The 27,053-nt window shown below is 32.2% G+C and overlaps 2 protein-coding genes and 1 long non-coding RNA gene across 4 annotated transcripts; 2 read left to right on the top strand and 1 right to left on the bottom strand.

The window, feature by feature from the left end:
* The first annotated feature begins 1,152 nt into the window (after positions 1 to 1,152).
* On the top strand, positions 1,153 to 1,900 carry LOC111703219 (putative uncharacterized protein DDB_G0270496). The gene is made up of 2 exons (XM_023475105.1): positions 1,153 to 1,439; positions 1,522 to 1,900. Exons 1-2 carry the CDS (start codon positions 1,325 to 1,327, stop codon positions 1,848 to 1,850), a joined length of 444 nt encoding a protein of 147 aa, XP_023330873.1. The 5' UTR covers positions 1,153 to 1,324; the 3' UTR covers positions 1,851 to 1,900.
* Positions 1,901 to 8,023: 6,123 nt separating this feature from the next.
* On the top strand, positions 8,024 to 9,550 carry LOC111703119 (uncharacterized). Its single transcript, XR_002765560.1, has 2 exons — positions 8,024 to 8,848; positions 9,314 to 9,550. It is a non-coding gene; the product is annotated as an uncharacterized LOC111703119 (long non-coding RNA).
* LOC111703096 (coiled-coil and C2 domain-containing protein 2A) lies at positions 9,551 to 26,615 on the bottom strand. Of its 2 annotated transcripts, XM_023474966.1 has the most exons (20): positions 26,522 to 26,615; positions 25,692 to 26,430; positions 25,323 to 25,597; positions 24,733 to 24,792; positions 23,864 to 23,941; positions 23,481 to 23,652; positions 22,773 to 22,998; positions 22,232 to 22,340; positions 21,890 to 21,989; positions 21,052 to 21,118; positions 20,316 to 20,393; positions 19,360 to 19,502; positions 18,307 to 18,443; positions 17,294 to 17,953; positions 15,135 to 17,203; positions 14,937 to 15,081; positions 11,809 to 11,874; positions 11,059 to 11,172; positions 10,621 to 10,690; positions 9,551 to 9,841 (listed from the first exon to the last, which is right to left on the bottom strand). In XM_023474966.1, the coding sequence occupies exons 2-20, from the start codon at positions 26,359 to 26,361 to the stop codon at positions 9,720 to 9,722; spliced, it is 5,361 nt and encodes a 1,786-aa protein (XP_023330734.1). In that variant the 5' UTR covers positions 26,362 to 26,430; positions 26,522 to 26,615; the 3' UTR covers positions 9,551 to 9,719. The 2 variants fall into 2 exon arrangements, with proteins under 2 accessions (XP_023330734.1, XP_023330726.1); XM_023474958.1 differs by having other exon boundaries at positions 25,692 to 26,615.
* Between the last annotated feature and the right edge of the window lie 438 nt (positions 26,616 to 27,053).

Below are 27,053 nucleotides of genomic sequence, written 5' to 3'. Positions count from 1 at the left end.
AGTTTTTGTAGCAATAAAAAATCTATCTTTTTTTGCGAGAGTAGCCTCATTAGAATAATATAAGGAATTGAGTTTTTAAACTTAAATTTCCCAATCCCTATATCTTTTAATAAACCTTTCAAACTTGGATTAATAGTTTTGATAGGTTTCCGACCTAAGCTGGTCGAAATATAAGAGTTTGTGGCAAAACTCAGATCCTCAAAATAGGAATATACAGCGGTATATATATAAAATATACAGTATACTACTATAAATATTAATACTTTTTGCCTTTTTCTAACCTTTTAAGTTTTACATCAGAACCCTGTGTGAACCCCTTTTAGTCAATGGGTTGAGTTTTTGTAACAATAAAAAATCTAGTTTTTAATCTCTAGAATGTTAATAATAAAAACTATCTTTTTGCGAGTGTATGAAATATACAGTATACTACTATATTAATACTTTTAACCTTTTTCAAACCTTTTAAGAACCCTGTGTGAACCCCTTCTATGGGTTGAGTTTTTGTAGCAATAAAAAATCCGGTTTTTTAATCTCTGTAAAAACGATTATCAAACAGGGTGAGTTAAATGAAATAGACTCATATCACTTTTTACAATGTTCGTCATAATAAAATAATATACTTGTAAAAAGTTTACCTTTTGTGATTTTTAGTGAATGTATGTTTCCTTCTTAGTTACCTGAAGCACTTGTGATTGAGGACTGTTGACTATACATGAGAAATGCTCTTCTTTTATAGGGAAATTTTGCTCTATTTTTAACGACCACGCCCAAATAGATTGCCAAAAAATGCTCTTAGGCAACAATTTTGGCCCAAACCAATGGTCACAATTCGGCAACAATGTTGGCCTAAACCAATGGTCACAATGTACTGCTTGCTTACACAGCGTGAGTCTGTAAAAATGACGCTTTTTATAAATGATTTTTAAAGATAATTTTTATAGAAAAAAATGTTTTTTTTTTTATCCATAAAGGAAGTCAGTTTTGGTCCTAAACTCAAAAAAATCTAAACCCTTAAATGGAATGCTGAAAACCTTTGATATTTCAAAAAAATGTTTATTTCATCAAAAACATTAAAACTTATTTCCTTTAGAATAAACATTTTTATGAAAATTTTTGTGATGACAACAATAATATTGGAAAAAATATTTTTTTCTACTTTTTTTATGACTCCCTGTATTTTCCTTGTAAAGTTCAAACCTTTTTTTAGTTTTGGCAATAGGCATCTTAAGCCACGGGCAACTGCAAATTTTAAAAAACGCGTTATTTTACACGCACTCTATGAGTATATAAACCTATGTATAATTGAATATCTTTACTCTTTACAATGTCTACTACTGACATGAAAGAAACAAATTTCGTGGACAATCTTCAGGAGATTGATGTGGATTGGTTTAGCAGAACTCAACAATGGATTAAGAAGCAGGATTTTGATGTCTACGGTAAGAAAAAATATTTTATACCCCACCTTCTTTTTGTAAACCTGTTAAGGAATTTTTTTTATTCACCCTGTGTATTTTTTAGAATTTGACGTCAACAAGATTCTTTTCCAATTCAAATCGAATAAGATTAGCCAAGATTGGCAAATGGAACACGATTTTATCACGTCTTTTGATCAAGAGGATGGTGAGGATCTAGATGAAGCTGAAGATCAAGATGTCTCGGAGTCTTTTGATCAAGAGGATGGTGAGGATCAAGATGAAGATGCAGATCAAGATGAAGCTGAAGATTACAATGATGAAGAAATTGTTATTCTTCATGAGAAACCTGGCAGCGATCTGATGCAGGAACCATCAGAATCGGATATCGAATTTTTGTACGAAATTAGATCGATCACGGTCATCACATTGTGAACCAATGATATTTTTGTGTATATTTACCATTTAATAAATATATAAATTTAGTTTGTCTGATTGTATAAACGTCATCACGGTTGAACCGATTCGGCCCAAATATTTTTNTTAATACATATTAAAGATAACGCATAATAAGATACTAGTTATAATTTAGATTAATACTGTTAGCAATTCCTCGATTTATCAAAACAGAATTTTGTAAACATTTACGTTATAAAATAACACCAAGGAATTGAGTCTTTGCCACAAACTCTGATTTTCTAGTCCTTGTATTGTTCAAACCAAATGTCGTAGACCTTAGATATTTCAAACTATGAATTATGTTAGCTTAACTTATCTAAGTTTGAAATATCAAATGTGTACAACATCAGGTCGCTAAGATATTGGAATTCGAAAAATTAAGTTTGTGGCAAAAACTCAATTCCTTTGTATTGCAAGAGGTACTAACGTATCTTAATTGTACAAATATGTATCCTCTTGGCTTTACGAGACTTATAAAATGTCGTCTTCTAACTATATTCGAGCCTGGTGTTTGTCCAGTCTGGATTATGTGTAAGGTTCTATTATTTCTATTATTATAGATTCTCATAAGAATGATTTTGGTGTAAAAAGCATTTATTAATATATATTAAAGATAACGCATAATAAGATACTAGTTATAATTTAGATTAATACTGTTAGCAGTTTCTCGATTTATAAAACATTATATTCAATTAAATTTAAGAAGTGTTTACAGAAAAATAATGTGTTGCTAAAAGTCTAATATTTTGATATTGAACCTTTAAATCTTTAATTTTGTAAAAGTGTTGTAAAAACAAATATTTATTTTTGTTGTCATTTTTTAAAATCTGCGTCAATAACTTAAAAACTTAGTTTAATGATATTTCGATCATCTCGATCATTTCTGATTCCCGACTTAAAACTGGCAGGTACGAGGTTGGAGGTGGGGGTGGGGGGGGCATTTTTCTAATAGTATTAAAAAATCCAAAGCAGACAATGCTTAAACAAAAAACTATTCCCAGGATAATTTTTAGAGATAGCACCACAAGATCCGAAATACTTGAAGAACTGATCTAAAAAATAAAAATATTCATACATCTATTAATTTGGTTTGACTCTCAAAAGTGATTGTGTGTTTGTATCCAATAAAAAAACGTCAAAAACGACTGAACCGAACAGCTCCAAAATTTTTGTGAGACCTTGTGTAACCCTAGGAAAGATTTATAAATGATAAAAAAAAAATTTTTTTAAAAATGTGTGTTTTTTAAAGCTGTTTAATTTGTAAAAAATCATTCTTGAAAATCTAAATTTAAATAAAAAATGAGCGCAAATCTAATAAAAAGCCAAGTTTTTTATAAATATATATATCAAAAATATTACCGGCATTGGAGAATAAGAAGGAAAGGTAGGCGTAAAAGCTGAAGAGATTGATGTAGAAGCAGGAAGAGAAGGAGAATAAGAAGATGTCTAAACAATAAATAGAAATTTAAAATATATATATACATATATATGTAGTAGAGCTAGTAGTAGGAGTGTAAGCAGCTTGAATAAAAGGAACTGGAGTAGGAGTGTAAGCAGCTTGAATAAAATGAACTGGAGTAGGAGTGTAAGCAGCATGAATAAAAGGAACTAGAGTAGGAGTGTAAGCATCTTGAATAAAAGGAACTGGAGTAGGAGTGTATGCAGCTTGAATAAAAGTCGTAGAAGAAGTTCTGGAAGGAAGAGTAGAAGAAGAAGAAGAAGATGCCTAAAATACATAGAAATTATAAAAAAAATATATGTCGTAGACCCAGTAGGTAGTAAAATCTAATAAAAATAAAACAACTCAAGGGTCATAGGATTAATATAAATATCTTTAAATATCTATGAATTACCAGGGTTGAAGTAGTTGAGAAAGTCGTGGAAGAAGAAGAAGGAAAAGTAGAAGAAGAAGATGCCTAAAATAAATAGAAATTATAAAAAAAAAATGTAGCAGACTCCGTAGGTAGTAAATCTAATGAAAATGTAAACTTTATAAAAACTATAATATGATAAAACAATCAAAATAAGAAATTCAATATAATGATGAAATAAATGCTTCTATCATTGATTTCTCAAATGATCTCAAATTTCAAATTAGATTAAGGTATAATTTTTACTTTATTTCTCGTTGATGATATTTAGTAATTTTTATAAGAAATCTATTTTTTTTTTAAATGTATACATTCCAAGTAGGAATTTTAAACGTTGAATTTGCATTCAAACTCTAGATTATATAGAGCTTAAAAAGATTTATATGTCTCAAATAAATCTGAAAGAAGCTTTCAACAGCATTGTATACTCAGTTCATCGTCCTTACATAGTATGTCCCTCCCTTTTATGAAAGTATTTAAAAGTAATATTTGTAACATATAAATAACTTTAACCATCTATGAATTACCTGAGTTGAAGTCATTATTGTAGGTTCCTGTGAGGAAGAAGTATGTCTTGTAACAGAGCAGGCTGTCCCGGTGGAGAGAGAAATCTAATATTAAACCCTTTAATCAACTAGAATATGAAAAAAAAAACTTTAAAGAATTGCGATATTATTGAATCACGAGGCTTTTTTCAAAAGGATTTGAGTTTTTGCCACAAACTCTGATTTTCTAATCCCTATATGTTTTTTCATTCAATGTTGACATATGAGCTATGTTAGATCAAATAATCCAAGTTTGAAATGTCCAAGGGCTACTCCTTTCGGTCGCCGAGATAAAGGGATTAGAAAAATCAAGTTTGTGGAAAAAATGTTCCTTGTATAAAGATCTTTTTTTTTAAGAAAAAATATTTCAAACTATTAATCCTGCTATATCAAATAGTCTATGTTTGAAATATAAAAGGTCTACACCATGAAGTTGCAAAAATATTGGGATTAGAAAATAAGAAGTGTATTCTCTTCTTTTTCTCCCACTCTAGCGCAAGATTAAAAAACTAGGAATTTGAGTCTTTGCCACAAACTCTAATTTTCTAATCCCTATATTTTTTTCATCTCACTTCAACCTATGAGCTATGTTAGATCAAATAATCCAGGTTTACTCCAATTCTATTTTTATATTTGTTATCTATTTTTCAGATTTGATTAATAATATTTTTATACGCTGTATTGCTTGATTAGAAATTCCACGAATGTCAGGGTAGTAAAGTGTTCATGTGATACAGGCGGAGACATGTGACCCGTATACTGCTCTACCATTGGTGCTAGTTCGGGTCATTAGATTTAAGTTTAAGATTTTCTAAATTTATATTTATGAACTTTTGTATAATTTTATCACAGATTTAAATCAATTTCTCTAGACAGGAACCGTAGATAAAACATTCATGGGTCGTTATCAAGAGCTAAAGTGATTATCTTTCAGCCTATACCCCTTTCATTTTTCCTTTACAGTCCCTTCAAGATTGTAATTTACATGTTTTTATTATAGCTCCATTACTTTTTCTTCACGTGTGTATAAAAATAAGAATTAGAGGAGCGACAGAGTCCCAATTGAAACAGTAATGTTAAATGAATTTGACCTTTTCCTCCCTGTTAGTTTACAGTAAATATAGTTTGTAGGGTAATTACCGCAGTCTGCTGCGTAGTAGATGGTACAGACGCAACTGGTGTCTAAAAAATTTAAATACAAAACTTTTCTTTAACAAATTGATGCTAAATTTAAGGCTTAAAATTTAAAAAAGAAAAAAACATCAAGTTTTTTATATTGCTTTAATGTCCATATTCTATATTATATTCTTTTCTGATAAGCATGTAGAACATTTTTGTAAGAATCTTTAATTGTTGTAATCTCAAAAAATAATTAACAATCAAATATAAATGTCTAGATTCAATTGAAATATCCCGTTAAATTCTACACCTACAGTGAAATCCAGAAAACTCTGGAATAGAACAAAGACGACTTTTAAAAATAAATTATGATAATCCAATAAGCATGAAAAAATAGAAATGATCCATTTAAACTTGATTTGTGTCTAGTAAAAATATTTTTTTTGCCTTCTAACAACATCAAACTTTTGTATTGTTTTTAAAGTAATCTTCTTATTTCCGAGATTTCTAGTTTTGAGTGTAATATATAATTACCGCGAAAAATTTAGTTGAATAAAAATCACAAACTCTATCTAACTGATAGCGTCTAAAAATGAACATTAATTTAGAGTATTTTTTCTGTAGAAAAAACTTTATGATTTTACCTAATCTTATTTACTTTTGGTTTGTATATTTCCATGTGTGATAGGGAAACTCTAAGTATTCTATCATCATGCTTTAGATGAATACAAGCATAAGTTGTAGTTAACAAAATGGAAATAAAAACAATGTTCATTCTTAACCGATATAATTATTACTGCAAAAATATTTAAAAACCTTGCAATGCATTGGGATGATTTTCACCCTCCCCTGTAGATCCAATATCTAAAAACAATACTATTTTTATTTGAAAGTCTGTTTTAAGCACGTACACTTTTTTAGAACTGGGCATTTATTAAATATTCTCTATTACACATAAATATTTTGAAACTTAAACTGTCTGAAGTATCATCAAAATATTATTTTTTAAACAAAAATCCTTAAAAAAAGTTTTGATACTATATTTGGTTATCTATGTTTTTATCCTGTATGAGCTCATTTAATTAAGGATTTAAAGAATTTAAGATTTGGAATTGATGACCAGTCCTAATCAACCGAATTAGTTCTGCAGCGATATTTTTTAAAAAACTATAATTACCTCAAAAAAATCCTTTCTAAAAACTCTTAAAATCCTGCCATTTTCTTTAGGAAATTTACATCTAGAAAACGCGTACGAGAAAAACATTAGGAATATGAAATAACGATACATTCTTAAGACTGAATTGATAAACACAATGTTGTACGCTCTATAAAATTTCAGTTGTATGGCAGTACACATACGCACGATAGTTTAAGAGTTTTTATTTCGGAATTAAAGAGATTATATTATAATCATTTTGAAACACACTGTATAAATTGAATAACCTATCTGTAATTTAATATCGTATTTTTAAAAACGTTGCTTTTTCGGTCTATTGTTATCAATACGGAAGAAACATAGAGAATAAACAAGTATAGAGTAGAATTATGACTAAAAAGAAGAAAAAAGCACCGAGTAAATATCATGTTTTCTATTGAACTTTAGGAACATTGAATGCTCTCAGGATATGGTTAATATATTGACACACAATAAGGCAATAAGGGGGCCTGAAATGATACCACTCGATAACAATATGGCAACAAGGTTGATAACTTAAAGAAGTCATTGTAAAATCTGTGTAAATTAGATTGCTGTGAGTTAACTGAAACCCGTTTAGATCTATCTATCTATCATACGTATATATCTATCTATCTAACATACATATCTATCTATCATACATATATCTATCGTTCTATCTTCATAGATCTAGACTTCCTTATGCCTTCTTTTTACTCTTAATCAGAACGCTCCATTCAGGTCACGTGATCACAAAATATCATCTAATACATTTCTTAAATGTCGTCTTCATCAATCAATCAATCAAAAACGATTCTGAATGTCGTCTTCATTGGGTCCAACAATTCCAACCAATCAGAACGCTCCATTCAGGTCACGTGATCACAAAATATCATCTAATAGGAGCATTCTGATTGGTCGCTGCTCGTGTCATCAAACTCTGCAGAATTCACTACTATTGTCTACCACCGTTGTATAATACAACACAGTTAAATAAAGTGAACAGGGGTAGAAAGAAAAGAAGAATGTTGGAAAAAAATGACTATCTGCATTAAAAATTACAATTAGTAAAAAATATGAAAATAAAAATACCCAATTTGTTAAAAAATATATGTAGTATAATTCTTTTTGAATAATGGGAAGGTTAAAAACTCAAACATATATATCTATCTATATATAAATTTGGCTTGTCTGTCTGTTTGTCTGTCTGTCTCTTTGTATCCAATAAACGTCAAAACGGCTGAACCGATCGGGCCCAAATTTTTTGTGGGACATCTAGGGACCCCAGGGAAGGTTTATGAATGATTGAAATTTTAAATATTTGTCTCCATCAAAATTCGATCTTGATTAAATTTTTTAAAATTTTGAAAATCCACGAAATTTTTTGTGAAAATCCGCGAATTATTTTTGTTTTGTTTTACGATGTACACAAAGAGAACATATGTTCACAATTAATTTAGAAGACATATATATATAAACAGTCCAGGATTGGTTGATTTATTTGCTTTTTTACTAGCGACCTAGTTGTCAAAGTTGATCGGACCTATTTCAAACCCTTGGAAGGTTCAGATTTTATTTTGCTTATATTTTTTTTCGTGGCCATATTTTGCCAAAAAATGGATAAAAAAGATACTTGTAAGACTGAAAAAAAATTCGTTTGATCTTTTGATCCCCGTCCTAAGACACTAAATTCGGAAAAGTTGATATAAAATGAATTTGTAAATTAAAAACAAAACAAAATTTTTTTGTTTTGTTTTGAAAATTCGAGTCCCATAAAACTCGTTTTTTGTCCATAAATAAAACCATTCAATATTCAAAAAAAATATTTTTTTTATAGTATTCTGTGTCTTGAGACGCATCTTTTGATATCCATATAGATATATTTATATTTTTTTCGTTTTTATCTGGGATTTGTTTAATCTATTAATTCTTTAAAATGGATCTTATCCCGCCATTTGTTTTTGTGATGTTTTTAGAATTTAGAACTTAGAATTGGTTTATAAATCGACCAAGGACCAAAAATTTGCGGAAACGGATCGAAAAAAACAGGGAACTGACCAACAAACTGAAAATTTTTAACTTTTTAAAATCCGGAACCCTTAAAAAATAAGTTTTGAGGGGATTTCCGATTAGTTTTGTAAAAACACTAAACTCCTCAAAAGATTCCATTTTGGGGAGGTTTCCGTTTTTTTTGGTTCGTTTCCGTGTGGAGGCGTTTCCATAGCACCTCTCCTTTATGTGTTTATGTTCTATCTATATATATAGGTAAGACTTCTTGCTTTCGGTCTCATATATCTTTATTTTAAATTTTTTCATGTAAAATTTAAACTTTAGTGTTAGTTTAAACATTCTTAAAAAGTATTATTATATTTAAAGAAATTTTCACGATAGAATGTACAAAGTTATCACAATAGAATGTGATTTCAGAGGTGAATTGACGGAACTTTTACGGTCTGTTTCATTATATTCTGGATTCCATGCAACTGTAAACCTGTTTCTTTATTTGCTAAATCAGTAATTAAAAGACTATATTGTGGGCAGAAGACTTAATTTAACCTTGGGATTGTTTCATTTTAAGAGTTTTATAACATTTTTACATCGTCTCATCCTTTGTGGGTAACCCTGTAAGAAGAGAATAAACAAACCAATTGTTTTTTTGTGAACAAAAGTAGATCCAAAATTAAACCCATTAAAAGTTGGAAAAATAAATAATTTATTGTTTACTTTTAGTAAGGCGGAAACAGTTACGTGAGGAGAAGACTTTTCAAATTTCAATGGGAAGGAATCCCCAAGAAGACTAATATGAAGAATCTGGGAAGAAAAGAGGGAGACGAGTAATCTGGGTTTAATTCTTTATAATTCAACAACGGGTGGAGAGAATCCGGGTTATAGATCTGAGTCTCTGTTCCTTTGGTTTAGATTTTTCAAGATATTTATAGTTACTATAAACAAACCAGGAACAACTTATCATATTGTCGTTTTATTGAAAGATATGAACACAATAATATTTGTAAATTTTATGTTTAAATAGTTAATAAATGTTATATCATAAACCGAGATACAAAATCTAAAGTAGAAAAGAATGTCTGAAGTCAAGTTGTCAGTTGGCGGCTACAGGTCATCTTGAAGTATCCTTTTATAAAACTCGTTTAACTAGAGATGCTACGTAGACCCAGACTGACATAGCAGAACCTGGATACGGTTCTACATACACCGCCAAACCAAACTCTACTCCTGGATCACGGTTAGACCACACGCCTTAAATATCACAGATAAAAATATTTCTGTAAAGGAAACTTAAATTCCGATTTTCTAATCCGTATATCTTTACAACCCGATGTCGCAGACCTTATATATTTCAGACTATGGATATGTGTTAGATCCAATAATCTAAGTTTAAAATATCTAAACTCTAAACCATCAGGAGGTTGCAAAGATTTAGAGTTTAGAAATTTTGATTTTGTGGCAAAGTTTCAATTTCTTCGCATTAAAGTTCAATTCTTTTTAAACCTGCTCAATGATCACCTTATATCACTAAGGTTTTAATGCTTAGTAGTGCGCTTAAAGGTTATCATGTATAGTGTGATATACATATGACAATGGTTTGTATAGTTTTATTTTCTCTGAGCTATTAATCTATTAAGCTATTTTTCTGAGTTTGATTTGAGACTTAATGATTCAAGACTAGGTTATGCGTGGTAGGTCCATTTTTCGAAAAATTAACAATTTTTTGGGGTGAACATAATTTTTTTTTTTGGGGGGGGAGGGTAAATCTTGCAAGTCATCATTTATTTTTTTTCTAAGAAAATCCTCCCCCCCGCCCCCCCACCGTCTGCGAAGAATTATTCCTAACCCATTCTTTGCAACCCATTGTCCTGGACCTGAGGTATTTCAAACTATGAATTCTGTTAGATCAAGTAATAAAAGTTTGAAATATCAAAGCTTCATACCATCAGGTAGCAAAGTTATAGTGATTAGAAAATTTGAGTTTGTGGCAAAGACTCGACTCCTTTAATGAAAAGTTGAGAATATTGAACCTGTTGCTTTGACTGAATCCACAATACTCTCCATGTCTAGGTAGGCGCAGTGTAGAGGGAAACCACATATCTAAGTAAAGAAGATAATTATTTTTAATAATATTAACAATTTTGTTCTCCAGCTATATTAATAAGTAACTTTTTTATGAGAAAATTATGCAATGACTTTTAAGACAATGAATAGCAAAGTTTATTTTAGGCATAGATCATATATTTTTTGAGCTTTCCTAAATGTTGTTTATCATTCTTGAAATTAATGAGATATTTGATGATTACTCAACTATTCTCTGAAATAAGTGTTTGAGAGGAAAATGTTATTATTTTAGACTAGATTTTGTTTATTTTAGGATTTGTTCATAATTGCTACAGATTTGAATAATTTATGAATAAAAGACGATAGCACACATAACTTGATGTTAATTGTTTTTATCTCTGTACCTTGTAGGAAGATGTTAATGTTTGTAACTCTGTTCCATGTTCCCCTCTACCTCTGGAACCATTTATACGTTCCTGTTCCAGTCGGGGCAACAGCTTTCCCAGCAGGGCTTTACCCTACGAATAGGATTATTTTTTACTAAAATGGAACAGTGGAATAGAAAGACGATATGTGAGTTGTATCAGTGGCTTGAGAATCAACCTCTTAAGCTAAATGGGGTTTGAGCACACTGTTTAATGTTTAAATGTTAAAATCTTACATTCGTCTTTCTTTTCCACAGTTTTGTGGGTCTCACTGAACCATGATAAAACATATGGTAGTACTAAGTACAGGGTTGCCCACCAGGGATGATAGTTTAATGACGACCTGAAACTCTTCAAATATAACCACCTGAAGATTTAATTTACGAGTTCTGCCTAAACATATAGTTTTCTCATGGTTTACCAATTAAATGATTTGGTTCAGAAAGAACCGCCAGAGGGAAACTGAAATGTAAGAACACAGTCTAAATAGTTGTCGCTGAAGTCTCATACATTTATTTCAAGTTGAGATTTAAAAATTACAGCCAGAAAATCCAAGAATTAGTGAAACTAAGTGTTATTTCCTCGTGTAGAAACTAAAGTAACAATATGTACGTATAATAATCATTTAATTTGGATTGAATTTAAAACAAGATTAGGCCTAAAATTCTCGTCCTTAATTAAAAGTCCATTTGTGAAATAGTTTTTAATTGTTTTGAACTAATTATTTACCTGAAAATTCAGTGAAGTTCTAAGTTTGGCCTGTTTCCTCAAATTCATAATACTATCTCTCAGAGCCTAAAATACACAATATGTCCCTCTAAACATGACATTTTAAAGACTAAAAATTATGTTTTTAAAAAAATGCATATAAATACAGTTTAAAAACAGATCTAATACCCTTCTAAAAGTAAGCATTTTTTATTTATATAAGACTAGATTGGAAACAAAGTTTTGCCCGGAGTTTTCCCCAAAAAAGTCAACCCACTCAATTTAGAATATTTAAGCCAGGTATCCCCGTGGTTCTAGCGAGTTCCCGAGCTCCCAAATCAAAGTAAAAGGCCAATTGAAATGAGTGAGCGTTTGCCACAAACTCAAATTTTCTAATCTCTTCAGTATATAAGCGTAATAATGATGAAAACTGTTTACTATATCTGTTAAAAATTTCAGATAAAATCTGAATCAAGTAGCTAGGAACAGCCTTCTAGAAATAGGTGTCGATAAATGTTTGTACTACTGGAGCGCGGGCTCAAAATATTAGAAGTATGTTAGCAGCTCTCCTGCCGTGCCCGTAACTGATTGGTCTACACTGTTAAAACTTTACTGGATGGTGACAGGGATATTAATCTACATATTTGTCAAGGCAAACCAAGAACAGCTCTGCGGACCTGTAAGGGAAGGGTACAGCCAATAGCCAGCTGGATAAAGACCACCGGGTGTCCAGGGGGACAAACAGACACTTATTTATGTGCACTAGGCTGACAAATGATGCAATAGGACACTTCTTTTCAAAAAACTTTTGCGAAAAAAAATAACCCATGGCCCACTTTATTAAAATTTTGTTGACAAAAATGGATTAAATTGGTTATAAAATTTCAGTATTCAATTATTCAAATATTCTCGACAACATTGGGCTTTGAAGTCTATATATCTACTGGAAGGTATATGAAGAACCTAGGGAACCAAAATTCTGGCCTCAGTTATGGTCCTAGGTGTAGTGGGGGAGGGTGAAAAGAAGAGTCCCCTGCCTAAAATTGTATACAAGGAATACAATTTTGTCTTGGTTTAAGATATAACTCCCTCTCGCACCAGTATATTAACTGTTTCCTTGATGACGAACAGTGCAATATTTTGGTCTAGGGGGATATAGCCCCCTCAGTACCTAGACCAAAGTATAAAAAAATATGAAAAATGTGTGCAAATGCAGGAACAGGTCAATATAAAGGCCTGCAGCATGATTATTAAGGTTATTATGATTTTTACTGTTCCCAGGGACGGTTTGATGGAGGACTGGTTGTGGATTATGTGTGCCGATTTTAGAGGTCGGCTGGAGGACGTCATTGAGGTCGAAAAAAGTATTTTCGATAAAATATGCTTAATCTATTCACAAACATTACATATACGTAAAACGATTTAAATCAGATGTCTAGATTGGTTTCTATATATTGTTTAAAATTTTCCATTTTTATTACGCATACTGTATATCTTTACAAGATGATGTCGTAAACCTTTAATATTTCAAGCTTATATCTTACTAACAGAATTAATAACTTGAAATAACTAAGGTCTATGACATCTGATTGCACAAGTGATTGGGTTTAGAAAATTAAAGTTTGTGGCAAAGAATCGATTCCTTAGTACCAATTTTGCAATATCCATAGTGAATAGAATATATATTAGAGAGAAATTTAAAGAATCTCTCGGTATGAATTTTTTCAGTCCCTTTCAGCCTGAAAGGGAGTTCAAAGTGTACAAATCATGTAAATGTTCACAAATTATGTGCAGTAGAGTACATTAATACAGTATGTTCCCTAGACTATTCATTTCAATTTCGAATTTTTTAAACTGTTAAATAAACTTTATAATGAATTAGGTGAATAAAAACCATCATTTGATTTATAGTTATAACGGAAAATCATCGTTTGTAAAGTGAAAGGCATAGAGTCTTTGTGAAATGATCATTGGTCAATTATGAAACCAGCCTATTTCATAATTTGGTTTTCTTTTAACATTTATTTTAGATTTTCTATAAAATGATATTCCAGGGCCCAAAAGGTTATATAGCATAAATACGTGAAGTACACCTGCATGTATGGAAACAGTACAACAAAATGGCCGTTTTACAGTTTTTTGTAGTAAATTCCCCTCTGATATATATATATGGTAGACCACATTTCGAAAAATTCGAGACCAGGCGTTTTCGATACTAGATGTTTTAGCTGGACTACTACAATAATTTCGTTCATGAAAAAAATGCCGCGTGGATCGAAGACGATATAAAAGTCAGTTGGGACACCCTGTAGATTAAAAATGTCCTTTTTTAAATTTAAATGCTTATTTCTTCAAGCAATCACCTTTATTTATTATCAATTTTGAAAGAAAAATTTTTAACTTTTGCAAAATCTGTTTTAAAAAGCAGAAGTTTAATAATTAATTAGTTCAAGAGTTTTAACGACTAATTTCAAAACTAAACTTTTGAAGAAGAAAACACACTTAAGAGAAAAAATAGTAATTTTTATGTTAGTGAACTTTAAATTTTAACACGATAACGTTAAGTTTCAACTTTCAAAGAAATAACTTTTTATACGTTTCCTCTTCAAAATAATTATTTAAGGGACTGTTCTCATATCTGAATGAAGAGGTAGGTAGGTAGGTAGGTAGGTAGGTAGGTAGGTAGGTAGGTAGGTAGGTAGGTAGGAGGTAGGTAGGTAGGTAGGTAGGTAGGTAGGTAGGTACCACTAAATCTTATGATCTTATATTTTTTTATTGATCAACCAAGTGTAGTTTTTAAAAATTATGAATAAATATGGTGTCTTTTGGGACACTTGCCTTAATTTTGTAAAATATAGTAGCTTTGTATTTTGTCTCCATTTATTAAACCCCAATAAGAAAGAAAATATTTTGAATGAACTTCAAAACTCAAATAAGTCATTAATTACAAACCTAGTTAAAGCTTCCAAAGGAATTGAGTTTTTGGAACAAATTCTGATTTTATAAAAGATAATTACAAAATTGTACAAAATTATTTAAATATTATTGCAGTATTTAATTTTTTACTACTTTGGAATTCTTGGGGCCCCATAATTGTGATTAAATAAAAAAGCAAAAAGCAAGAGCAGGATCCGTTTTATTGGTTTCACCTTTTCAATTTTATCTTTAAGAAGTTTAGCTGCTCTAATATCAGGCGGAGATAGAGGAATATGATCAGGTTGAAGAGAAACTGGAGGGTTTAAGGGGGGCCTGGAGAACAGAGGCATCCAGTCTCCAACACGACTCAGATCAAACCTGGAGAATAAAGTTCAAAATATGAAGAAATGAAAATTGAATAAACTGGTAACCTGAGTCTCTGTGGTTGATCTGAGACCTGCATGTTTGCCCAAACATTCTCAGTGTTTGCTAGAACCCAGATACTCTGGAGAGGACAGAATGTTTCCAAGGATGAGAAATGTTCACTTGTGACCGGGTTCCACAACCAATACTGTCCATTCTCCTCTACCGTAAGAACATAAGCAGTTTTACCCTCCGGGATTCCTTTACCTAAAACAAGGAAACAGGTTTTCCCCAGGCTCAAGAAGTAGTTTGTGAGAAGAATTGCATGCTCTAGCTCCGACCCAACCATCATCTGTAGAAACTGTTCACTAGTAGGCCATATATCTCCTAGTCCAGGGAACAGAGCGTTTGAGGGAAGATATGGAATCAGGCTGACAAACCAAGCAACGGACTCATCGCTGGGGACTTCTGTAGACGACTCACGGACCTGAGCTGGTGGAGGGATGGGTCGGAGATATCTTGTGAGAAGGACTGATCTCCCAGTAACGTCTATAACTAGTGGGTTGATCTTTCTGTGTGGATAAGCTCCAGATAAAGCTCGATTCCATCTTTCACAGGTTGCAACAATATCATCATCCTCCTCACACTCAAGCTTCTCGCGGAGAGGTTCGGGAACGTTTAGGGCTGGATCCAAGGTGAGATATATATTAATATAAGTAGCGTCCTTTACAGTTGAATTCTCCGTTGGTGTTGATGGTCTCCAGCCTAGGTTTTGAACATTCTGTCCAACTCTTTCATATCCTAGGAGAACTGGAGGACTGTGCATTCTGAAGGTTCCTTCTATTCTGGTATTCTGGTAGATTGAGGTAAATGGTATAGCTAGACTACCCAACCATCTGTGCTCTAATCTCTGGTGGAGAAGGGTTGATCTCTGATCTTCATCCTCCACCAGATCACAGTATATCTCGTCAAATAGGTGAAGGTATAGATACTCCTTGACTCGACGCATACTGTCCGGAGAGAAATCATTGTTGAGAGGTTTAAACTTGAGAGTAAGCTGTTGGTTCCAGGCAGGGTTCGGTCCTGCAGCTCCGTAGGTTCTACCTGTAGAGTTTTGTAACGAGGCGGTGATAAAAGAATTCACCTTGGACTCTTTAGGTCCATTGGAGACCTGTTGGATTCCACCGGAAGAGATAAAATCTACATCATGCCTCACGGGAACATCATAGGCTCTCACTACAGATAGGAGAACCTTAATCTCCTGTCCTGATATATCTTGAAGAGTAACCTTCTTCCTTTCTTGTCTTACCGGTCGTAGAGGTCTCTGTTCAGGCATAGCTCCACCTAGCATCATGAAGAGAGTGTTGAGGTCAGGTATATTGTCCTCAGTAATAATATCACTTCTTCTCTTCCTGTGTTTGGCTAAAGAGAACTTGTGCTGAACCTGAGTTCTCAGTTGGTCGAGATAAAGGAAATTCTTCCCTCGAAGCTGATCAGAACTTCCACTCACATCCTTTTGACGGTACTCCAGCTTTTTAGCATAGGACTCCAGGATTCCCTTGGGAATTTCTTTCTCATAAGCTGGGATCTGACGGTAGTTTCGGAAATCCAGAGCTTTCGCACTTCGCAGTTGTATCATCTGGAATCTTACATTGTTATTGATCTGTTCCTCTGTGCAGAATGAGAACTGATCATCCATCTGATCCAACCTGAAGTATCCTTGATCAACTGGAAATCTGGTTTCTCCAACACTTTTGGAGATATTACTCTTCCTTGTAGCGGATACTGTGTTCATGAGCTCCGCGTTTCTGGGATCATTCGGATCTATTCTATGATTGAGTAACCAGTCCTCAAGTTTATCAGGATCCACATTTCCAAAACTATCAAACACCTCCCTGATAGGTTCTTGACCTTTCATATTTACTCCTGTAACCTTCCACTGATCTGCTGGAGGGGACAGAAGTCGTCCATCTCCTCTCTTCCCCCAACCAACCCTGGCGTAGAGTTTTCCTCTAGTCTTCTGCAGATCTGTCCTAGAGTTATCACTGACTATAGAGAACTCCTTCCCAGATCCTAATCCGGCGTGTCCATGAGAAATCTCCTGATCACTTTTAAACTCGTACGGAACCATCTCAGCCTGATAAAGATAAATCAGTATATTTATTGCTTGAAACAAAAGTTTTATTTAAGATTTTAAGGAACGTTCCATTAATTTAGTAAAGATTACCTTGTCTAGGCTTGTGTTTGAGTCGCAAAGTGGAATTTCAACCTCAGAGAGAATATTTGTTTTTAATGTGCTGCCCTCTATGATTTGTATTTTTAAACTCTCTGGCCACTGTTCTATCTGTATAGGAAATATTTGTCCGATTGGAACTACAAAATCTTGCCCGATCATCTTGGACGAGGTTTGACAAACTTCTCTTCCGTTGAAAAGAATCTTGAACATAATCTTCGTTTTGTTTACGGCGTTTCGTCGGTTTAGTTCACGGTTGTCGTAAATATCAGAATCTTTGGTTGTTTTCCCACCCATTGTTAGCTCCAGGGTGAGTCTAGGTTCTCCAGGGTTTCTCCGAACCTTCTTCGCATTTGTTTCTATCTCCAACCTAACTTTCTCCTCATCAAACTCCTCCGGTGGGACGGGTTTTTCCGGCTCAGGGTTGCTGAGAAACTCTTCATCCTCCGCAAATGTATCCGCATCCACGCTACCTCTTCCCTTCTCCATATCCTTCTCATGTCTCTTATGTCGTTGTCTCACTTCTTTCCTATGGACGTGCTGCTCTTTCCATCTCTCCAGTTCTTCTTCGTACCTTGATACATTCATCTCTCTGGTTTCTTCAAAATCATGCTTTCTCTCTTGGAATTCCTTTTCAATCTCATAATTCCAATCCTAACATTTTAATAGAGTTAGAACAAGAAAAAATTGGGACTAGAAAGACGACTTTTGGATTCAATTTATGATTTTAAATAGTCCAATGAACAAAAAACACTGTAACTTTGCAGTGTACATGCAGGACTCTCAGAACTTTGACTGAGGAAATAACGGGTTTTAGTGACGAGTGAGAGACCATTACACTAATAATTGATTTTAATAGCTACTATTAAAACTATTTGCTGTTTAAACAACATCAAATACACTTTATTTTGACTTTTATCATTTCTTCTTATTCCACAGATTTCTGGTTCTCACTGTATAATATATTTACCTAAGGATAAAATCATCTTTTTAATTTTGTTCCTGACCTGAGCATCTTTGTGTGAATTCGAGTTTTCTTTGTGAATAATTAGTTTATGACTTGTAACAGAATAATTTTGATTCTTCCGTACATCTCTTAGATCCTTCCAGACATAAACTATAGATTTGACAAGCTCTCGTTCCCCTAGTAGACAAGTATTTTATAATATTTCCAGGGATAGAGTTTCCACGCGAAACTATTGGTCCTGGTTTAAATTCTAGTGAGTTTTAGCTTTATAATCCATTTTTAACCAATAACTATAGGTTTTTGTATTTTCTTTTTTGTATTTTATTCCTTTTTTGTTGTGTTATGTTTTATCAATATTTAAGTAAAAAATGTCAATTACGCTATTTGTAACGGATTTGAATGTGACAGGATGAACTTCACTATAGTTAGTTTTACGTGTTTCAGAAGCTCAATTTTATTTTATTTTTTAAAAGAAGAAAGAAATAAGTAAAAGGTAATTTTTCATTTTCTCCAAAACATTAATGAACAAAACATTCCATACAACTGGAAGGCGGGATGCTCTAAAAAGATTATTTTTTGATTAAATGTATCTACTATCTGCTATATATTCTAGTTTAAAGGTAGAAATCGCGAAAGAAAGGAAGGTGGTGTGAGTGTTGAATAATAAATGCAACAGCACTATTACTTATTATTATGTTTCAATAAAGAGAAGTTAACAGAAACTGTATAAACATAGCTAAAAACTTTCTTTGTCTGCTGTCTTATCAGCAGTCCAGAACAAGGTTAAGTCGTTAGAGAAAACTGACATTTTGTCTGTGGAGTTCTGTTTTTACCAATTTTTTGAAGAAACATCGGATACAGATAACACGAGAATACTATATCTATATCTTTACAACCCAATGTCGCACAGCTTAGAAATTTCAAATTATGAATTCTGTTAGATTAAATGATCTAAATATCAAAGGTATACACCATCAGGTTATTTAAATTGGAAAATTAAAATTTGTGGCAAAGACTCAAGTCCTTCGATAGTAGTACATCTTAAAACCCTTTTAATTCAAGAACTTTCCCTGTAAAATATTTTGAAGATTACCAAAGGATAAATCATCTCTCTCCTTCCTAACAGCCCTGATCTCCGTCCTGTAGGAGCAGAGACGTTTTCTCTGAAACTCTGATTCCTCGGATACAGACGATAATGCCAGTCCTTCAACCTTCTCACACTCAACATATAGGGTTCTAAAAAAAAACAAAAAAAAGGTTATTTTTCAGAATGCTTTGATGTATTTTTTTTTTGCTCGAGATAATTCTGAGAGTAAAATCTATTAAAAGGAATTGAGTCTTTGCCACAAACTCTGGTTTTCTAATCCCAATATCTTTGCAACCCATGGTCGAATAACTTAGATACTTCAAACTATGATATTTGTAATATCAGATAATCTAAGTTTGAAATATCAAAGGTTTACATCATCAGATTTATAAGTTAAAGGGATTAGAAAATTGTTTGTGGCAAAGACTCTCTTCCTTTGACTGCTTTCTCCTTACAACTTCCCTAAAATAAAATAAAAAACGCTTTCTAAACTTTCAACTATCAATCTTGTTACGAACTTCAAAATGAATTTCATGGAAAATTTTCATAAGGAGAACCAATGTTTTAAATCTAACACATGCTATATGTTTGCAAAAAAAATCGAAGAAAGAAAAGACGATTTTGCAAAGAAGAGACTGTAAAAGATCAAGCATAAGAGTTGTCGAAAATCTGCGCGAATTAAAAAGATGCATGAAAATTACCATGTTGCGTAAAACCTTATTAAAAATCTTTTTCACAACCCCTAAAACCTATTTTATTTTTTCAAAACATAAAAATAAATCTACAATTTTTATTTCTAATAGATGTTTGTTAATCGTCTAAATGCAATGTAAAAAAAAATACATATGTTTCCTTGTTTAGAATGGGGGAGAAATATTGGCACAAACTTTTTTAGGTTTTTAAATAACCTTCCATAACAACCACGTGGTTTGAGCTGGGTTGGGTTTTATTTCTCTAGGTACCTGAGCTTATTGGTAAGGATTGATTGGGAATTACTCCGAACCCTGGTTGAATAGTCATGATACAGCTCCATCAGTTTTCTAATAATCAGACAATTAGTATAAAATTATTTGTTTGCTTCTTCATTTGAAAATGAATGTGTTTTTCATTTTTAAAAATAAAAAATAATCATGTTATTCCTTCTCTATAATCAATAACATCGTTATTGGTATCATTATTATGAAAAGAGAGCGAGCAAAGATTTCTTGAGCCACTTATTTCAACTTCCCGGAATATTTTTTTTTATTGTAAGAGAAAAATATATTTTAAAGGGACTGTAAGCGTAATTTTAAATGACCATCTCCAAGACGGCAATGTCCTATTTACAACGGTACCCTTGAAACATTGCTCTAATAAAAAATGTGGAAGATAAAATAGTTTTTCTGTGTTTTTTTCTGTAGTTGTTTCTTATAAGCAAGATATGCGAAAACCACAAATAAAAATAAATAGTTCAGAGAAACAAAACCATTTAAATCTAATTCATACTTGATCAGACAAAGCATTTAAAGGCACCGAATTGTAAATCTAACATTGCCATCTTTAAATGGAGGATAACATGAAATTACGCTAACAGTCCCTTTAAGATAATGAAATAACCTGGTCAGAGATAACATTACGCTTACAGTCCCTTTAAGATAATAAAATAACCTGGTTAGAGATAACATTACGCTTACAGTCCCTTTAAGATAATAAGATAACCTGGTTAGATAGTGTTCTAAGGAGAAAAGATGATGATGGTTTAGAACCATCGAGGCTAAATCCAGCTCTAGATCAGATATTTCATTTAACAATAGGAAAGTAATTAAAATTTTTCTGTTATTTTACAAAGCTTGTTTCCTTCCATGGTGGATTTTAAACAAAAATTACGAGTTTTTCGTCAAATTCATTTTTCCAGGAAAAGTTTTGAAAACTTACATTTGTCCAGCGGAAATATCCTCTTAATTTATCAAAATCATTAGAATGCTCAAAAATGGCGAGATGGTGGGAAATAATATTTTTATTTCGTTCTCCCAAGTTACCCAATCAAAATTTGAGACAAATCGGTCGATGGTTTCCCGAGCTATGATCGGACAAAAAAACAGGGATTACAACTTGATATATATAGATGAAAGCTATTCTGACCAAATGGATAGACCAAATGGGCTGAAATTTGTCAAAGGAACCCGGTCATGGGTACCCTCCACTTGAGGTAACATGGGCAAAAAAAATTCCTCAAAAAGGAACTGAGTTTTTGCCACAAACTCAAATTTTCTATTTCCAATATCTTTGCAACCTGATGGTATAAAAATTATTTTATATCAAATTTAGACTGCTTGATCTAACAGAATTCAAAGATTGTAATAGTAAAGTCTACAACATTAGGTTGTAAAGATTTTATTTTCAAAATTCGAATTTTTTTCAAAATGTGTTTCTTAAATTCTACGGGCAAGGCCGGGCACTTCAGCTAGTTAAATATAATTATGAAAACAGAAAGAGCTTAAAAGTTAGAGAAAGCCAGAATAACTAACTGTAGACTATAGAAAAAAATGAAAAATCCCTAGAAGGCAGTGTTCTCCTTCTGCTAGATCAGAGATGATAAGCTGACCGGCCTGTGAGCTTGGTACAGCCGGTACATATCTAGTGAGCTCATCTCCGGTCTATAATAAATAATAGCATTATTATTAATTACTGAAATCCAATTTTTTAAAAATACATAAAGATTTTACACCTTTTAAACCTAGTTTTCAATGCTAACAGGAAAAGATTATAGAATAATCTTTGAATCTTACGGTTTTCAAATTTTTTCCTTTTAACTTAGTGTATGCAATATCTTATAGCTAAATATGTTAATAATATTATCTGCGAAGTCCTTGTTATCAAAAATGTTAAAAAGTTTAACCTGGAAATGAATTCTTGTCGGATTCTTATTTAACGGATCGTGTAAACATTGAAATCTTCCATCTGATCCAAACCAGCCTTTACGATCAGAACCAGTCTCATGGATTATCCTAATGGGGAAAAAAATAATAATAGTAATAATAATAATAACAAAAATAATAATAATAATAATAATAATAATAATAATAATAATAATAATAATAATAATAATATAATATGGATTTTTTTTTTTAATTTTGAAAAAAAAAAAAATTTTTTGCCTATAACACCTCCGGCGGCCCATGAGTGTGTACGAAAAATTTCAGCCCAAGCTCCAGTCATTTGGTCGGCTATAGGCAACATATATATATGTCTTGTTTTATTATATAGATAATAATGATAATGATATTGATAATGATAATGATAATTATAATGATAATGACAATAATAATGATAATTATATAATTATAATGATAATGATAATTATAATGATAATGATAATGATAATGATAATGATAAAGATAATGATATTTAAAAGTTAAGGTTTATAATAAAGTTGTTGCCTATTTTGTATTTTGTTAAGAGTCCTCAGGGGCAAACTGGGTGGTTTCCCGACAAACACCCCCTCTTCCTCCTCGAGTCCAGGCCCCTGATCTCCGACCCTCTCCGCCAGTGTCGGAGGGTGGGAGGAGGGGGAGAAGTAAACCTTGCTCTCGTTCTCTACCCGGAGACTGTATGGAATTATTTCAGCCCCGTTCCACTCAGATACACTCCAGGTATATTCTTTTCCTGAATTTTAAAATCTAAATATTACATTTTGTTGAAAGTTTGGAGCTAATAAACAAAACTTGTGATTTAAAGCTTTTTATCGCAACTGTTTGTAACGCACATCAACAATATCTAGATATTAAAGTCTAAAGGTCTAAACATTATATCTTGAAACAAATCCTTCTAAAGAAATTTTTGTCCAACCCGGTGGGCAGTTCTTTTTCAATTGACGTAATTAGCTTTTAGAATGTATTTTTTTATGATTATTAATGTGCGTTTATTTTTTACTAAATAACAATGGTTAAGCGAGTTTAAACTTCTTAGTAAATTACGATTGTTTATTCCTATTAGCTCCGTTAAATAGACATCTTAAATGATAAAAAATGTCTGAATGGTTTTTTGTTAAAAAATAAAGACCCTTAAACTAAAATGTTTATATCTTTAATATTTAGTAATATTCATCTAATTTTTATTCGTTCAATCTTTAAAAAAAAATGTGTTACCAATATAATCTTTTGCAAGCAGTTTCTGTTTATCATTATCTTCCTCTCCTTCATCCGCTGTTACATACTCATCATCATCCCCCTCTTCTTCGTCTTCTCTTTCCTCTTTCTTCTTCTTCTTCTTCTTCTTCCTCTTCTGTTCCTGGTTACTTCTGTTCTCTACTACCACCTCCTTCAATGAGTGATCAGTTGGTAATTTTTGCAAGTTTTTTGCCTTTATTTTTTCTGCAGCGTCAAAATCTGGCATTGCGCAAGAAGATAAAACGTTTTCAAAATTTTCATTTAGTATGTCAAAATCTGACCCTGACAATTAGGCTAAAAAACGATGAAAAAGTTAACGTGTTTTAACATTTAAAAACTAACACAAAAATAAACAAGAATACCTCCAATGTATCTTCAGACCAAACTTTAGAAAAGAACTCGAATGCTTCCTCTCCACTGTTCTTCTCCACAGCTTCAAACTACAGGTATAAAGATAATAGTGAGACGTTTAAAGAGACTGATAATGATATATTCTTTTACCCTACCATTAAAAACTATCATTGATTTTTAAATTTACCCTTTAAACATTTATAGTAGAAACCTTTTACGATAAAACAAAGAGAGGATTTCTTTAAGAACAGTCGAGAAAGAAAATGACCGGGATTTTTTAAAAGTTGTAAAGTTTTTGGAAAAGTTTCGGTTGATATTCTAATTGAGTTTTGCAAATTTTGTCTCTGAAAAGAACTAAATCTGTGCCACAAACTCTAACTGTTCAATTGCTATATCTTTTGATGCAACCTTATGGTGTAAACCTTTGATATTTCAAACCTAGACTATATCGATCTATAATAAAACTCATAGTTTGAAATATCTAGAGTCTACCACATTGGTTTGCAAAGATATAGGGATAAGAAAATCAGAGTTTGTGGCAAAGACTAAGTTCAAATATTTGTATAAACTGTAAGAATATGATACTTTTTTTGTATTTTTTTTCATTTGAGCAATTTTACATGAAACGTAAAATACGTATTATTTTTTAATTATGTTTTTATGATTTAGATAGATAGAACAGAATTCATCAGCATGCTGGTTTTGATCGATAGAACAGTTTTTTACATGCTGGTTTCGATATATATTACAGTTTTCAGCATGCTGGTTTAGATAGATAGAACAGAATTCACCATGCTTACAGTTTAGTTTTTGATTAAATCTAACAATTTATACTTATGGTAGTACAAGAATATAATTCAAACAAATTGTATAATCTGACCTTATTTGATGATTTTAAAGCATGTTTATCAAATGCAATCTGAGCTTCGTAATCTTCTTCCTAAAACGTTGGAAACTAATAAAGATGAAATTATGAATAGTTATCTGGGGAACATTTTATCATTCTAGTATTTTTGTTTTAAATAAAAAAATCAATTTAGTCATAAAAATAAAAAAAAAACTATTGCATCTTTTAAAAAAAATATTCATCTAAGTTATCTGGGGAACATTTTATCTTTAATATCTTTTTTATCTTTTTATCATTTTTAACTTTTTTATCTTTTTTATCTTTATCCTTTATATCTTTTTTTATCTTATTTATCTTTTTTATCTTTTTTTATCTATTTCATTTATTTTATTTTATTGATTTATCCGATTTCAAACAAACTCCAACTTTCAAATCCCTATGTCTTGAGCGTAAACCTTTGATATTTCAAACTTAGATTATTTGATGTAACAGAATTCATCATTTGAAATATCAAATGTCTACTACATTGAGTTGCAATGATATTTGGATTTCAAAATCAGAGTTTGTGGCAAAGACTCAATTCCTATCTCTTATTTGTTTGATTCATCTGATTTTATTGTCACCTTTAATCTGTCCTCTACCCTTGAGGATTGCTGGCGGAGAAGTTTAGGATTTCTAGTTTCCTCGGAGATTTTCTTCCTCTCAAGTTTCTGTTTTAATTTCTCTTTTGCAGATATCTTCCTGCTCTCTTTCATACTGTCCTTGTCCTTTTCCCCTCTTTCCTCCATTGCTTTAGGTTTTCTTTCTTCTTTCATCTTTGTTTTTTCTTCGTCCTCGTTTTGACTCCTCCAACCAGGTTCAGGGTTGGAGGGTTTTCTGTCTTCAGATACAAGCTCTCCTAAATGCAACGCAAAAATTATAAAAACAAATTTAATTATAATGATTCATTTTTGATTTCACAACTTTTTACAATCTGTTTTTAATAAGTTTACCTCGAGATTTCTTTTTCTTATCTGTCTTCAATACTTTTTTTAAACTCTCCTTTTCAGGTTCTACTTCTTTTTCAGAATCTTCTTTTTTCAATTTTTCTTCTGGGTTCTCGTTTACAGTTTTCTCTTCGTCCTTGATCTCAACTGAATCTTCCTTTTTGGATTTGCCCAATTTACGAAGCGGATTCATTTTCTTTAGTTTAGAACCAAAACTAAAACCTTTATTCTTTTCTTTCTCATCTTCCTTCTTCTCCTCCTCTTTCTCTTCTCCTACCTTCCCCTCATCCTTTTTGCCCTCCTCCTCTGGTTGAATAATAACCGTTTCCTCCACAACTTGTATTTCATCTTCCTCATTCTTCCTGAAGCTAGATTCTCCGGTATCCTTCTCCCTCCTGGAGCTGGATTCTCCCGTATCCTTCTCCCTTCTGGAGCTGAATTCTCCGGTACCCTTTTCTCTCCCGGAGCTGGATTCTCCGGTATCCTTTTCCCCCCTGGAGGTAGATTGTCTGGTATCCTTCTCCCCCCTGAAGCTGAATTCTCCTGTATCCTTCTCCCTCCTGGAACTGGATTCTCCGGTATCATTTTCCCTCCTGGAGCTGGGTTCTCCGGTTTCCTCCGTCCTGCTTTTGTCTGTTTTTCCTTTTTTCCGGATTTTCTTTTTCTCCGTAACCATGATTAGATTATTGGTAAGTCAGCTCTGCGTGATTTTTGTTTGACCAGTCCACTTACTTTTTTTGTAGCACTGAACATCAAAATTTCAAAGCTGGAAAATGCTCGTTAGTATCTTCAGTTTTGAAGAAAATATCGATAGGTTTTCGCTTCATAATTTGCACCTTTTAGCGCACATTTTGTAGACAAGATTTTCTTGATTCTTGAGATCGATGATGAGATTTACTGGACATTGATAACCTGGAACTCCTGGTCTGAGATTCTTAACACAGAATTTAGTTTAACTTCTCTTTTGCATTCACCCAATTCACATTGGCACTATTAAAACTTTATCTTGGTGATAATGAGGAAGATATTGTCGGTTGGAATAGAAACCGAGGTTGAAAATTGTTAAGACAAGAAAATTATTTGCTTGGCTTAAGGTTTAAAGGTTGTATATCCGGCATGTAATTATTTACATGAAGAGTCAGTTTAAATTACGTTTACAGTCCCTTTATGAGAATTTCCATGAACATTCTTTTTTATCAAGACGATACATTGACACACAACTGAAGCTAAAGTCCTGTTCAAAATAAGGATATTGTTTGATTGTATTGTGCTTGTTAAAAGTGTAAGCATCAGCCTTGAATTTCTGATATCCAATATCCATAGGGGGGGGGGGGACTTATATCATATTTATATCCAAAATTGTAGGGT

The sequence above is a fragment of the Eurytemora carolleeae genome, unplaced genomic scaffold (assembly GCF_000591075.1).
Source record: "Eurytemora carolleeae unplaced genomic scaffold, Eaff_2.0 scaffold17, whole genome shotgun sequence".
NCBI lineage: Eukaryota > Metazoa > Arthropoda > Copepoda > Calanoida > Temoridae > Eurytemora > Eurytemora carolleeae.
Note: the sequence above shows the minus strand (reverse complement) of the source record. Positions and strands in the feature narration are given on the sequence as shown.

Coding starts and splice junctions, on each gene's coding strand:
- LOC111703219 (XM_023475105.1), top strand. CDS start 1,325: ATGTCTACTACTGACATGAAAGAAACAAATTTCGTGGACAATCTTCAG. Junction 1,440..1,521: donor GCAGGATTTTGATGTCTACG/GTAAGAAAAAAT, acceptor TGTATTTTTTAG/AATTTGACGTCAACAAGATT.
- LOC111703096 (XM_023474958.1), bottom strand. CDS start 26,361: ATGGTTACGGAGAAAAAGAAAATCCGGAAAAAAGGAAAAACAGACAAA. Junction 25,598..25,691: donor TAAGAAAAAGAAATCTCGAG/GTAAACTTATTA, acceptor CGTTGCATTTAG/GAGAGCTTGTATCTGAAGAC. Junction 21,990..22,231: donor CGACAAGAATTCATTTCCAG/GTTAAACTTTTT, acceptor TATTTATTATAG/ACCGGAGATGAGCTCACTAG.